The following is a 15,454-nucleotide window of genomic DNA, read 5'->3' on the forward strand; positions in this document are numbered from 1 at the left end:
CCATGGCAGGAGGTGGGACTGGATGAACTTTAAGGTCCCTTCTGACCAAACCATTCTGGGATTTGATGATCCATGTCCTTCTAATTCAGCTTTTCTGCACCCATTAATGAATTGCCTCCATAAATTGACAGTATTTGGGTGGAATACGCTGTTTTCAGCCCCAGAAATCTGAAATGAACTCACAGCCAGTCCAGCGCTCGTTGGAAATCTCTCCATGGCTCTGTAACACCAGGTTTTATCCTACTTACTGCAATCCCTTGTCTCTGGAATGACAATGAGCTTGGAAAAGTAATTTATTCTTTCTGTTGGCAAGCTGCAGGGATAGTCCTGTTTTTTTACCAATTCTGTGGGGCCAAACTATTCCTGATTTTCTGGAGTTAGTTAATCCAATTTGTAGGTGAGAATGAAAATATTTTCACATGGAAAACTGTTCAGTAAAAAGCCCCAAACTGGGACATTCTTTACTTCTCCTTGGGGAGAGTTGTTGTTACTTATACATTGCTATTTAGGTGTTGTTACTTTCTTCCTAAGGTTGAATGTGTATTTTGTTAAGGCCCATTTAAATGGGGGGTTTTGGGTTTATTTTTTACTATTTAATGCATCTGTTCAGGAAATACTGGAAAAAATAGTGAGCCAAAGTATGAATGACAAGAAAATGAATCATTTTATCTGGCTGAGATCTTAGAAATTAAAGTATGAAGACATTGGGAAACAACTTGGGAACTCTGAAAATATTACTTTCATTCAAGCCCGTCTCACCTCTGAAAGTTTAATTTTAATTTTAATATATTGAAAGCCTGGCCATTTGAAATGATAACTGCTTCATACATCATGGATGTCACTCACTCTGTAAATGAAGGCAGCTATCAGGGCGAGGGCAGGGTTAGTTTATTTGATCTTACAAGATGTTCTGTAATTTTTCTGACTGTTCACTCCTCTCCCGTGGCCGTAGATCATGTTGGGAATAGCAGCTACAGCTAACGAGGTTGAAACCTTGGTCGTGTTACTCCCACTCTGGAGCTTCCCAACAATTTTCTTCCCAAAGCTTCTCTCCTGTGGCACAGGACAATCAATTTTCCTAAATGCCACCAATTGACTCGTGGCACCTCTTGCTCCACTTGCAGATGACCCTGATTTTCCCTTCTCTCTGGCTGTTGGTAAATGTTGGATGCCAGCTGGGATTAGGAATGTGCCTCCCTGCTAATGAGAAATGTTGTTTCCAGAGAATTCACAAGTGAGCCCACATTCCTTATCTGACCTGGCTTATTCCTCACCAGCAACAGGACTAAAGGAATTAAAATAATGTGTGCATTGAGAAAACAGCTTGATTTTCTCCCTGGGAAATATTTGGTGAACAGAAAGTTGTATTTTTAATTTGGGCAGTTTCATTTCTTGCCGCTGTTGTTTAAAATGTGCCTGAGCAGCAAAAAATCAATGTGGGGATGGCAGTGAAAAGAACTGCAAGAGGGCAGGGTTGGATGGGATATTGGGAAGGAATTGTTCCTTTTGAGGGTGGGAAGGCCCTGGAAAAGGCTTTCCAGAGAATCTTTGTCTGCCCAGGCTGGATGGGCTTGGATCAACCTGGGACAGTGGAAGGTGTCCCTGCCCACAGGAATTGTTCAGCTTTCAATGGATCTGTGAGAAATAAACAATTGATTTTTATGCAAAGCAAATACTCTATCACATTTTAACTTTTTTTTTTTTTTTTTTTTTTCCTTCTAGATAAACATCATGTCAATGGGAACAGAATGGTTGAACCTTTCCCAGAGGGAACACAGATGGCTCTGTTTGGTAAGGCATCAGTTTGAAAATAAAAGCTCAAAACTCTGCGGTGTTGCTGCATTCCAAATTTCTTAATTTCAGCCTGACTCCTTTGAGTTTCAGAACCTGGGCTGCTCCTGCCTTTTTCCAATCACTGACACCAGCTAAAGCCATTTGGCATTTTGGAGATGTCCTTTATATGTCATTTCCATATAAAGAAATACACTAAAAATGTTTTTTCTTAGTTACACACAGAAAATATAAATCCTGTATTGTGCTCACTAGAAATTCCAAAATAATTGCTTTTTTATGTATGATAATTTATCTAAGATCATTCATTAGTTTAAACAAAATTCTGAAGATGATCCATGGTACTCCACACTTTAAGCCATGCAAGGAACTCCTCCTGTTTGGGATCTCCTGGACTTGGAGGGTTTTTACCTTTTACATGCCCCAAACCAAACCAAACCAAACCTGCTGGTTTCTGCCTGACCTTGTGAATTCCTGTGGAATTCCTGTCAGGAGCCATCAGAGCTGGAGAAGGGGCCAGCTGGAAAAGAGAAGAAGTTTGATTTCTCTGTATCTGTCTCTTTTCTATGAAAATGTTTCTTTGAGCCTGTTTTGAAGACTTGAAGAGGTGTTTCTCCAGAGAAATTAGTTAGTTCTGGAAGTAATAAATATCCTAAAATGGATTAAAATCATCCTTTTCCAACCAAAATCTGGACTTTACCCAAACCTGGGAATCATCAGAGCTCTCTTTTTGGGATGGGCTGATGTTTGTCCTTAAGGCAAGCCCTTGGGATTTACTGGGAAGAAAAAAGTGGATTTCCATGGCAATTATTATTAAAATTAATTGCTACAGAGAAAGAAAAATTTCCTAATGCTGTTTTGATACAACTGAGTTGTTTACAAAGGATATATTTCTCTACTAACATGTGCAGGATGGTCCAAAATGCCTTAGGAAATTATATTCTATTAAATATTTCTCTGTCTGTGATGCTGAAGTAAATATTAAATCACTCCTTTGTACATTAATTTAATACTCCCAAACTGATCTTTTAAATTGATGATGGCAAAAAATCTTGGTGAGTGTCATCTTTCCTGTGGCATTAATGTTGGTGTAGTTTCATGGATGAAGAGGAGAAATGGTTTGTGGGTGTCACCCTTCAGTTTCCAACATGATTTATTCAACTTCTCTTCAGAGTTCCTCCAATCCTTTCTGTCAGTGTCTCCCTCTCTGTGGATTTTGGGAACATAAACAAATTATTGGAGTGGTGGAACGAGTGATTGTTTCATAATTTTCTTTTGGAGCAAACGGAAAATTATTTTAACCTTTTAATCTCCAAGGCTGAGATGGATTTAGAGATTCTTTGAATTTCTTAGGGTCAGAGGGTTCTGGTACAGTCTGATACTGATGCAGTCTGTGCTGTTTAGATATTTTCTTTAAAAAAAGAAACTCCTTTTGTTATTTTTAATTTTTTTTTTATTTTCTGTGTCATGATCAGATCAGATTTCCAGTGTTTGTGATGGGTGTTGGTTCTATTGTTGTACACAATTTGCAAAAAATCACAGAAAGCAAGAGTTTGATTGGAAAAATGTAAAATCTATTTAAACAGCACACTTTGAAGCATTCCTGAGGAACTCTGTAACATTCCTATCAACACTGGGAACTTCCATAGTTTTTCACTTGCCCTAGATTTTCCACTAGGCTGTGATTGCAAGTGTTGGGCTTAAGTGGTGAAAGCTCAGGCTGGTGCCATCTGTGCTGTGAAGGAACAGAAAGCTTCCACATCCTGATTTTTGCTATTAGACCTGCGCTGGAATAATGCACAAACACAGCTCTGGTGACAATCCCTGGCATTTGTTGGTGTTGGTATCCCAGTCTGGGGGAGATGGGATTGGGAAAAGGGATCTGCAGTTCATTTTCCTCCCTCTAATCCATGTGAATGGGAATGAAAGGCCAGGTTGGATGGGGCTTGGAGCGACCTGGAGTAGTGGGAGGTGTCCCTGCCCATGGAGCTGGATGAGCTTTAAGGTCCCTTCCAAATGAAACCATTCCAGGATTCTCTGATTCCAAAACAAGCACTAGAAGAAGAAAACGATCAGTTTGGAATTCCTCTCCTGGGATTATTACTCATCCTATCCATGTGTGATCGCGCTGACACCAAGTTCTTTGTATTTTGGGACTCTGTAAACTCAGGAGAGAGCCTGAGCCAGTCAAATTTCTGACTCCACCTCACCAAGACAGGATTTTCATACCCCTCTTCCAGAAAGATCCTTTAATCCTTGGGATTCACAGGGAAAAGCGGGATTAGAAGAGATCCTTCTTCCTGCCCAGAGAGGATGTGGATTATCCCTCACTGGGGTTATCCCAGTCTCCCTCACTGGGATTATCCCAGTCTCCCTCACCTGGATTATCCCAGTCTCCCTCACTGGGATTATACCAGTCTCCTTCACTGGGGTTATCCCAGTCTCCTTCACTGGGGTAATTCCAGTCTCCCTCACCTGGATTATCCCAGTCTCCCTCACTGGGGTTATCCCAGTCTCCCTCTCTGGGATCATCCCAGTCTCCCTCACTGGGATTATCCCAGTCTCCCTCTCTGGGATCATCCCAGTCTCCCTCACTGGGGTTATCCCAGTCTCTGTCACTGGGGTTATTCCAGTCTCCGTCACTGGGGTTATTCCAGTCTCCCTCACTGGGATCATCCCAGTCTCCCTCACTGGGATCATCCCAGTCTCCCTCACTGGGGTTATTCCTGTCTCACTCACTGGGATCATCCCAGTCTTCCTCACTGGGGTTATTCCAGTCTCCCTCGCTGGGATTATCCCAGTCTCCCTTACTGGGGTTATCCCAGTCTCCCTCACTGGGTTTTTATTCCAGACCCATTGGACACAATCCTGTGCCCTGTGCTCTGGGATGACCCTGCTGGAGCAGGGAGTTGGACCCCACCGTGCTCCCTTCCAACCTGACTCATCCTGTGATTGCTTAAAAAGATCTGCAAAACCCAAAAGCTGGCTGTGTAGAGACAGCCAATTTGCAGTGAATTTTCCTCTTGCTTGGATAGCTTTAGATGCACCAATAAACCAGCAGAATGAAATATAATGCAGGGTTGTAAACACTGAGCCTTCCACCTGCTGCAAAACGCAGCTGGATTTCATTCCACAGCTCCCTCTCCTGCAAAACCTCCTCAAGATTGTCTTCCTAATGGTGCATTATTCATTTGATGGTGTGACTGCTTCTTTGGATCAAGGGACAGGGTGAATGTACTCAGGGCATTGTTCGTGCAGCTTTCCCATCTACAGCAGAACCTCACAGGTTTCAAAGGATTATTTAAATTATCTCGAGGCTCTCCTGTTGTCTGTTCAGCATCACCCAGCTGCTGGAGGTGCACCTATTGTTCAGCAGGATAAAGTAATGTGTCCTTGTTTCTGCAGTAGGGAGAAAAAGCCACGTTTCAAGGGTGAGGGTGATTCTTTAATGGAAATCTTTTAATGTTCCCCATCCTGTGACCTCGTAATCCAGCTCCCAGCTAAGATTAAAGCACTAAGGGAACACGATGTGCACAGGCACAGCCTGACTGGAATGCTGTGTCAAAAATTCCCTATTCCCAAATTCCTTGACTGCTGCCCAGAGAAGTTGTGGACTCCCCATCCCTGGAGGTATTCAAGACCAGGCTGGATGGGGCTTGGAGCTACCTGGGACAGTGGCAGGGGCTGGAACTGGGTGATCTCCTTCCAACCCAAACCATTCTGGGGTTCTGTGCTTCCATGGAACAAGTGGAACTCAATGTTACATGTTTGTGTTATGAATGAATGATAAGGTAGAAGCCCTTCAATAAATGCCTGTCCAGAAAGTTTCCTTAGAAGTTTAATGGCCTTGGAAATATTCAGTTAAAAGTTCTTTGTCTTAAGAGACTGATTTTGACCCCAAACCCAATCAAAACTCAAAATCCGAATATATATAAGGAGGGGTGATAATATTTTGAAAATAAGCAGTTTAAATTCAATTTATTTACCAGGGGTGAAAAAACCCCCAAATGCCTGAAAGCTCCAGAACGTTCACGACTTCAAGAAATTAGTCTTTTCCTCAGCACCATTGTAACTCTTGCATATTTTAAACACATTTAAATGCACTTTTGCATTATCATAATGTCACGGAGTGGTTTAGGCTGGAAGGGACCTTAAAGATCTCATTGCAACCCCCTGCCATAGGCAGGTAAATTATGCTCAGAGATATTTCTGATCAGGTTTCTGTTGAATTTTAAGCACTCCATTTCCTTATCAGCTGCTGCTGAAAGACTCCAGTTAATCCCAGAGCACCTCTGTATTCCCTGGGATTTCTATGTCACCTGATTCTCCAAGAGGAAGCATTGTGCATATGGTGTGGGCATAGAAGGGCTTTTATTTACCTCCAGTGAAATCTGGCAACAGCTCAGATTTGTAATTACAACACTTTTAAAATGTAGGAGCACATTGAGCTGTATTTGCTTGACATAGACTGGCTTGTAATGGGATAATTGGTTTCTTGATGTAAACAAAGTGCAGGCAGAAATGGGATGTTAAGGAACTGATAAGGTCTAATTATGGATATTTTGGATCTGGCAGACAGATCCAGGTCTGAACTCCTTCTGCTCTGCATTTATTAGACAGCAGCACATTCTAGTAATTCCTTGGATTATGGAATTGTTATGGATTATTGTTGTGGTTTGCCTGAGTTACTGTGAGTTATTGTGTCCTGTCACAATTGCATTCCCACTGCAAAGGTTATTTAAAAAATCAACAAGGGTCCACCAGGATTGTCCAGTGAGGTCTCAGCTATTTCTTGGGGCTTTTGGAAAACTGAGATCTTCCAACACACCCTGCTCTTGGGGGCTTCAAATCCTTCCCTTGGGGGCTTCAACTCCTTCCCATAAAGGTTGAATGGTGTGGTATTTGTTGGGTCCCCAGGTGGAGGAGGAATTGAGAATCTGACTCCATGTTCTTAGAAGGATTATATTATATTATATTATATTATATTATATTATATTATATTATATTGTACTAAAACTATACTAAAGAATAGACAAAGGATACTTACAGAAGGCTTAACAAGATACTAACTAAAACTCATGACTGACTCCTCAGAGTCCAACACAGCCTGACCATGATTGGTCATTAAATAAAAACAATTCCCATGAAACCAATCAAGCAACCACCTGTTGGATAAACAATCTCCAACCACATTCCAAACAGCAAAACACAGGAGAAGCAATCAGATTATTGTTTTCATTTTTCTCTGAGGCTTCTCAGCTTCCCAGGAGAAGGAATCCTGGTGAAGGGATTTTTCCAGAAAATATGACAGTGACAGGACAGGGCTTGGAGCCACCTGGGGTGGTGGAATTTATCCCTGCCCATGACAAGGAGTGGAACAGGATGAGCTTTAATGTCCTTCCAACCCAAACCATTCTGTTTCTGTGGATAAAGGCCTCATTAGGGCAACTTCTCAACTGAAAGAAAATTATTTCCCTTGGAAGTGGGATGATGAGTTCAAGAACAGATAAATCCATTCAGGGTTTCTTTTTGTCCCCCTGGAACAGCTGCTGGTGGCTGTGTCAGAGGAGGACCAGTGTCTGGAAGTCTTTTGGTCCAGCTGAGTTTTCAATGACTATTTTTCACCAGAAAAAGAAAACCACAGGGAACAAAAGTTTGGCCCTCAAGAGAAGCACCTTTTTATTTTCCCTTTCCTTCTTTCTTATTTTTTTCTGTAGACAGTAAAATAGAACAAGCAATTTTTTTTGAAAGAAAAAAAAGAAACCTTAAAACAATGCTACACATCAGAAGACGTTTTATCTCTATCTGAAGAAAATGTAAGACCTGATGATGTTGAAGCAGGCGTGTTTGCTCTGACCCAAATGGAGGAGAAACATCCACAGCAATATCATCACATGGTACAAGGATAACATTGTGGAAAAACTGAGAGCCAGAGGGAATGAATTGCAGAAGGGGTTCATGTCTCTAGTGTTATTTCTCTTTCAGCACGTGGAAAAGAAGGAAGTGTATTAATTGGCTGGCTTTGCAGAGTTCTGAGGCATTAATGCTGTCCTGTTTTCAGGAATTAATGCTGCCCTGGTTTTTTGCCTGTTTTATAGTGATGGGAAAGTGGACACAGCATTTCTGCAGCTCTAGAATGAGAGAAAAAGCCTGGGAAATCAGGGCATAACAAAAGGGAATGGCCTAAAGGGAGACTTCTCTGTTCTTAAACCAAACTGTGGACCCATTCTTACCTTTCCAGTGTGTTTTTTAAAGAAACCTAAGTTCCCATTTTCCTCTTTCCTCTCTTCCAGACACTGATTTTGTCTTTTGGCTGCCTCTTTGAGAGGTCTGAAACTCAGCCCAGTTCCCAACCCCTGCTGTGTGGCCCTGGTTCATCATAGTTGCAGCCACTGCCTAAACATGGAATCATGGAATGGTTTGGGTGGGAAGGGAGCTTAGAGATCATCCAGTCCCCCTCCCTGCTATGGGCAGGGACACCTCCCACTATTCCAGAGTGCTCAAACCCTCATCCAGCCTGGCCTTGGACACTTCCAGGGATCCAGGGGCAGCCACAGCTTCTCTGGGCACCCTGTGCCAGGGCCTCCCCACCCTCACAGGGAACAATTCCTTCCCAATATCACATCTATCCCTGCCCTCTGGCAGTGGGCAGCCATTCCCTGTGTCCTGTCCCTCCATCCCTTGTCCCCAGTCCCTCTCCAGCTCTCCTGGAGCCCCTTTAGGCCCTGGAAGGGGCTCTGAGCTCTCCCTGGATCCTTCCCTTCTCTGGGTGAGCACCCCCAGCTCTCCCAGCCTGGCTCCAGAGCAGAGGGGCTCCAGCCCTTGGGGCATCTCTGTGGATTCCTCTGTGGATTGTTCCAGCAGCTCCACATCCTCCTGATATTGGATCCCAGATCTAGAGGCAGCTCTGCAGGTGGGGTCTCACCTGAGAGGGGCAGAGGGGCAGAATCCCCCCCTTCCCTGCTGCCCACATTGGGGGATCAGCCCAGGGCATGGGGGGCTCTGGGCTCCAAGTACTCATGGCCAGGGTGTGTCCAACCTTTCCTTCACCACCATCCCCAAATCCTTCCCCTCAGATCATCTTCTTCCTCACAACCTTGCCTGAAGTGAGATGCTCTGGTTTGTTGGTCAAACCTCTAGGGTTTTGTTTTAAATCATTGCCAGGGCATATTCTCTGTTTAGATTTTAAAGCCTAAGCAGAAAAGCCCTGAACTGAAAATTTACCCCTGAACCTGTTGTACAATAAGGTGATAAACACCGAAAAAACCTTAACTCTGGGGCCTTATGAAATAAAAAATCTCAATGCTCAGTTTCTCTTGTCCTGTAGAATATCCTGGGCATTGTGCTTTAAATGCTGCTGCTCTGATTTGATGGAGTTGTGCATCAGCTTTGTGGGAATGTAAATGGGCAAAGCACTGGGCAAGGAGACCCTGATAAAAACAAAATGCTACAGCTCTGCTTAGTCCTCACCAAAGACATTTCCTGACATTTATAAACACTAATAAGGGACAATAAAATATCCCTAACACAAAGTGAAAGATGTCCTTGATGAACACAACCCTTCAAAACATCCTTTGCTTTCAAAGGAGCCACATCTTTTTTTCCTTCAGAAAACTAAAGTAATGTGGCCTTCAAACACAATCTCTGTACTCCTCCATCAGGGAGTTTTTTATGTTAATTTAGGTTTCTTGAGGTAATGAAGAATTCAGCTTTGTGTGGATTGCTGCTTGGAGTGACTGTTGCACATTAGGGAAGATCTGGGGGTTTTTAAAAGTCAGACTGCAGCTTCTTAATCAGCATCATTCACCTTAAAACAACCTTTTAATTCTGGGATATTGCCACAGAAAAGAGTAGAAGAGACACAGTTAATTTCCAGGACTTCTGGGAGAGGACTCAGTGATCTCCAACAGCAGGAATTTTCTTGAAGATCATGATTTTCTTATTTACCTAAATATTAATTTTTAAAATTTAGTAATATTTTATTCATTTAGGATTTTAATTTAAAAAAATTATTGTAATATTTCCCATGCACAAGCACCTTGAGCAATTGCAAAAGCCTTGCAGAGAAGTAATTCCTTGCCTGTGATAAATAGGAGTATATCAATGAGCAGGAGGAACATATGCTTGGCATCATTCTGAGTTGGTTTAAGTTGGAAATAGAAGTAAATTATCCTGTTAATGACTGGAGGCTGCCCTGATCAGATTGATGCTGCTTTGCAGGAGATATATTTGTGTATGTGTTTGTTTATGTGCTGGGATGGGCACATTTGCCATCAGATTTATCCTTGGATTTCTGCTAATAAAGCACAAGAGAGTGGTGACATGGAATAAAACACGTGGAGTGCTGATGATTTATTCTGTTCAGCCACGAAAAAAAATATACAAGAGGGTTTTTGGAGGGGGAAAATTGTGCTGTTTTGATAATTTGAGATATATTGTGACATCCACAAAGTGTTGTCAGCAGATCCTAATGGATTTATCTTCACAAGGCTGCTGGCACAGCCTGGAAATTTTAGATCTGGGCATGTGAGACTGAGCAAAGAGGGTTCTATATTAAAAAATATAGATTACTTACTCTTGAGTTATTGAGTTTGGGAGAATTTAGAGTGATTTTCCTGATTTTCAGGAGTTTTTCTCACCTGATGAAGTTATTGAAAAAATGTGTCATTAGATAGATCAAAGATATAAAAACCTTCACCAACTTTTAAAATACTGGCTCAGAAATACTCCTGAAATGTGGAGGGCTTAATTGGAATAGAATCTCAGAATTCCAGAATAGTTTGGGTTGGAAGGGACCTTAAAGGTAATTTTATTCCATTGGAACTGGAATGTGATTGTCATGGGAGCTTGGGCACCTTTTGCCACATGTGAACACAAATAGTGGAGATTTCAGTGCAGTTGTTCCAAGTTTGCATGAGGTTGGATGGGAAGAATTGCTCCTAGAATTGCTCAGAGAATCCTTTCTGTCTCAATACCTATTTATGTAACAATATTTATATTAATAGACATGTATATATAATGTGTATTTATGTATTAAACATATATATATAATGTGTATTTATGTATTATGTATTAAACATTATTTATTCTTTTATTTTGGGTAGTGCTCACATTAGATTATTTTCAATGGCAGTTAATGCTGGCTGGTACAGGCTCTGCTTTTCCTGGGTGACACAAGTCTTTGGTCTTTAGAAAAGAGTAAAAACATCCTTTTTTAGAGGCTCAAACAGCACCTTATTCCAGATTTTTCTTCTGGAAAAACTTTGTTCTCTGTGCAGGACACACTTAGGAAATGAAGGCAAAACCACACTTCAGCCTCTGAAAGAAAGAAACAACATGATCAGTTTTTCAAGCAAGATAAGAGCTAACCACAAAAAAAAAATCTGATTTAAGTTGAATGCCAGTAATTCTGAGACAGGCGTCGTTATTTGTTTGTGAGCCAGGGAAAACAGCATGAGGTATGTCAGGCTTGCAGATAAAATTTATTGGTGTGTCATTGGCTTAAATCCAACATTATGCTCATAAATAATCTAATCCTGGTGTGACATATTCCTGCTTGAACCTTGACTGAAAATTATTGAGAGTCATGTAATGAATTATGCAGGAGCAGACACGTGCTCGAGTCGAGGGGATGGAGCTGGAATGTGTTTGGAATTAGGGATGGCATCTACAGACAGGGATGGAGAGAGGGCAGGGTGTCCTCCTCATGTCCAAAGGGGTGACATGGAGTCTTGTTTGTATATTGGTTATCCAGCTTTTTTTGACTCTTCTGGGATGGAAAGTGGGGTGAGGGATGTTGTTGTCACTGTGTCTGTCCCTCATGCGCCCTCAGTCTCTGAATTTGCACCAGTGAGGACTTCCCAAGGCTCCAGACAATCCCTGACTCCAACATCCAGCTGCACAGCAGGATGGGATTAATTTAGGTGACTCTCTGGGATTTTCCTGACAATCCAAGAGAAGACAAGTGCAGGGGTTTAAGTGTTAGAATGGTGACACTCAGACTCACCCAATGGGATGGGGTTTATCCCTGCGGTGGATAAAGATATTTTAATTTGCTTTGCTTTCTGGAGACCAACAAACCCAAGATCATTTTACTGCATTAAAGATCTGGGCATGTTTTTTAGATGTAGAAGGATTTTTGGTCACTCACAGGCTCCCTCTTCACACCATTGTATAATTTGCTAGAGACCTCTGTGTGAATCTGGGAGTAATTCATCCTGGGTATCGTGGAAAAAGAAGGCTTGAGGTAGACCTCGGAGCCCCTTGAAGTACTTAAAGGGGCTCCAGGAGAGCTGGAGAGGGACTTGGGACAAGGGATGGCGGGACAGGACACAGGGAATGGCTTCCCACTGCTAGTGGGTAGATTACGATGGGATTTTGGAAGGAATTCCTGGCTGTGAGGGTGGGGAGGCCCTGGCACAGGTTTCCCAGAGAAGCTGTGGCTGCCCCTGGATTCCTGGAAGTGTCCAAGGCCAGGCTGGACAGGGCTTGGATAAACCTGAGATAGTGGAAGGTGTCCCTGCCCATGGCAGGGGGTGGGACTGGATGATCTTTAAGGTCCCCTCCAACCCAAACCCATCCTTTCATTCCATCATTCCATTCATTAATCACAAGAAATAATGATTTAAAGATATTTTGTGAATCTTTTTCTGCTGGGCAAATTTTACAAACTTGATAAAACATTCCAATAACAGTCCCTGACCTGCCTTGAAGCTGCATGTCCATAAAAATCCCCAGAATTCTAAAGGAGATGAAGTGGCTGATTGGACAATGATGCTGTAAATGAGACAACAATTTATTGTGGATGTGTCTGTGGCTTGGCATGTTGCGGGATCTCTAGCTGGTCACAGTGACCCCGAGATGCATTAGAAAGTCTCTTTTCCCAGCCCGGCGCTCGATGAAGGAGTCAGGGCTCTTCATTTTTTGGTCTCAAGGTTGTTTATTGTATCTTATCTATAAAATTTTTTCTCCTGTCCAGTCGAGGTCTGCTCAGCAAGACAGTCCAAGGCACTTTGCCCACCCCTGGGGTGGTGTTACCTTCTTATACTTAAAACTACGTGTACAATATTTACAAGTACTTTCCAATACCTATCACCTATGTTAGACAGTAAGTTTCTACTCTAAACCAATCTAAAAGTGCCAACATCACAGCAGAAGATGGAGGCCAAGAAGAAGAAGGAGAAAGGTTGGACACACCCAGATGCCTCCATCTTGCCCTTCTGAACCCCCATTCTAAAAACCCCCAAAATCTATTTTTCACCCTATGATAAATTCACTATCATTCTACTTTAAATGCCATGGCTTGGAGATCTTCATATAAAGTTGGTAATTTGCTCCATGGGTCATAATCAAAACCTCAAGCATCTTGGGCTCTGTGCCAGGGTCTCTGAGCCCCCTGGCAGGGGTCTTGGCAGTCCAGGACAGCCAGAGGGATGTCCTGAGTTCCAGCATGGATATGGGAGATGTGCTTGGGCTCAGGTGAGCTGGGTGCAGAGCATGGAATGATCCAGCTCCATCCTGGGGCACCACAGCTCTTTCCCCATGAGTTATCCCAGCCTGGTTGGATAGCTGCAGTTATCCAAACACGTTCCCACAAGGATCTGTGGCATAGGCTCCCCAAAATCCAGCTCAGGGTTAGGGGGGCTGTTTATTGCAGCAGGAGTGTGCTACCACAGCCCTTCAGCTCAGTCTGGAGGGCACAGGGTGGTTTTTTATGGGATGTCTAAGGAAACCATGGATCTGGAGAGCTGCAGGTCATGGACTTTGCTGTGAATGATGGCAATTCCTTTGCTGAGCCATTGGTGCCACTCTGCCTCGGAGTTTTTTATAGTTTCTTTATTTCCAACGCTGCCAGTCCAGGTTTCTTGGGAATGATTGTGCTGCACACATGGGCAAATGACTAACCACATTAATATTTGGCCTCTGTCTGCCCCTCTGGATATAAATTAGTTTTTCTCTAACAATCTACTCTGGTATTTTCTTGAGTAATTATCTTTTGGTTTTTGGGTTTTTTTTTTTTTTTTGGAGATGGGTCGGAAGACTTATTCTCTTTTGCAAGTAAGAACTCACCATCATTGCATTGCCTTGCAACAGATGAGAAAATAACTCTTGGAACTTCCATATTTCCATTAAGGACAGCTATGGTTCAAAATAGATCCATTTGAATGATCTAGGTGCTCTTGGAAGGCATTTATTGGTTTGGAAAAGGGTTAAGGGGAAAGGAGGACGAAAGGGCTGCTTGTTGAATTGCTTGTTATATGAATGTAATTATTTTTTTGCTCCTGAGCAATTATAGATTGTAGGTTTAAATAATTGTCAGGGTGCCTACAGCTTTCTGTTGTTGTTTGAAATCTAAGGCTACGAATATAATAAGGAATATGAGATTACTTTTGCTGAATGTGGCTATGGCAGTTCATTTAACTCAGCAATAGTCATCAGAAAATAAAAAAAGAAAGAAAAGTCAATTTTTCTATTCCTTGCAGTAAACAAACCTTGTAAACAAGTTATTATTTTCTGCAGCAAGGCCTTGGAAGTGATTCCTATTTTGCTGGTAACAAAACGTGGCTCTTTGCTTTTATAAGAGTAGAATATATTTTGTTTTGCTTCTCTCTATCTCAAGCTCCCCGAAGTGGTTTGGGAGATTAGAGAGATTTTCACAAGACAAGGGTAAGGCTTCGGTGTTATTGCAGAGATGGATTTATATGAAATGGATTACACAGCTCTGATGACATCTCTTATTTTCTGTGTATATCAAGTTATACTTGAGTAGTGGAGCACTAAAGTGTGGCAAATGACCGGGGATGATCTAAAATGAATCTCTGCCAAGCACTGGAATGCTCGGAGTGAAGGAAGATCACAAAATGATTTGAAAGCCTCAAATCAATGGCTGAACTAAAGATGTGATGCTTTGCAATGAAGCAAATAATCAGCTTGATGATAGGACCGTGTAGCTCTATCTCAATCTCTTCAGCACATTATTGTAGCAGAGGTTCTTTTTATCCCTAACAGACTTTGGAAACATAATATATTGAGAAACTGCTCTCTTCTTGAAAGAACAGAGGAGGGTGGCCAGGTTGAGGCATGATTAGTGATAGAATCTGTGGTCTCATTCTGCTGTGCTCATTCAGATTAAGGTGGTGCACCTGGGTTGGGGCAGCCCCTGGGATCAATCCAGGCTGGGGATGAAGGGATGGAACAGGCCTGGGAGAAGGATTTGGGGGACCTGGGTGACAGCTGGACATGACCCAGCTCAGAAACCTCAGGGGAGGGGGAATTCTGCCCCTCTGCCCCTCTCAGGTGAGACCCCACCTGCAGAGCTGCCCCAGCCCTGGGATCCAACAGCAGAGGGTTGTGGAGCTGCTGGAGTGAGCCCAGAGGAGACACCAGGATGGTGAGAGGGATGGAGCAGCTCTGCTGTGGGAAAGGCTGAGAGGATTGGTATTGTTCAGCCTAGAGGAGAGACACTTCAGGGTCACCTACTTGCCCCTTCCAGTACCCATAGGGAACCTGAAAGAGAGATGGAGAGGGACTTTGGAATAAGACCTAGAATAACAGGACAAGAGGGAATGGCTCCAAACTGACAGGGAACAGATTTAAATTGGATATTAGCAAAGAATTCTTCCCTGTGAGGGTGGATTCCTTGCTAATATCCAGTTACCCAATA

The 15,454-nt window shown here is 42.7% G+C and overlaps 1 protein-coding gene across 2 annotated transcripts in view; it reads left to right on the plus strand.

Annotated features, from left to right (window-relative positions):
- The window catches only part of MSRA (methionine sulfoxide reductase A), a 242,063-nt gene that overhangs the window by 85,603 nt on the left and 141,006 nt on the right, over positions 1-15,454 (plus strand). For both annotated transcript variants that reach the window (XM_054291697.1, XM_054291698.1), the window contains exon 2: positions 1,723-1,791. In XM_054291697.1, the coding sequence (XP_054147672.1) occupies positions 1,723-1,791 (69 nt within the window). The remainder of the gene's footprint in view (positions 1-1,722; positions 1,792-15,454) is intronic.

The sequence above is a fragment of the Melozone crissalis genome, unplaced genomic scaffold, assembly GCF_028551555.1.
Source record: "Melozone crissalis strain CALT ecotype California unplaced genomic scaffold, PUWL_Pcris_2 ptg000106l_1, whole genome shotgun sequence".
Lineage (NCBI taxonomy): Eukaryota > Metazoa > Chordata > Aves > Passeriformes > Passerellidae > Melozone > Melozone crissalis.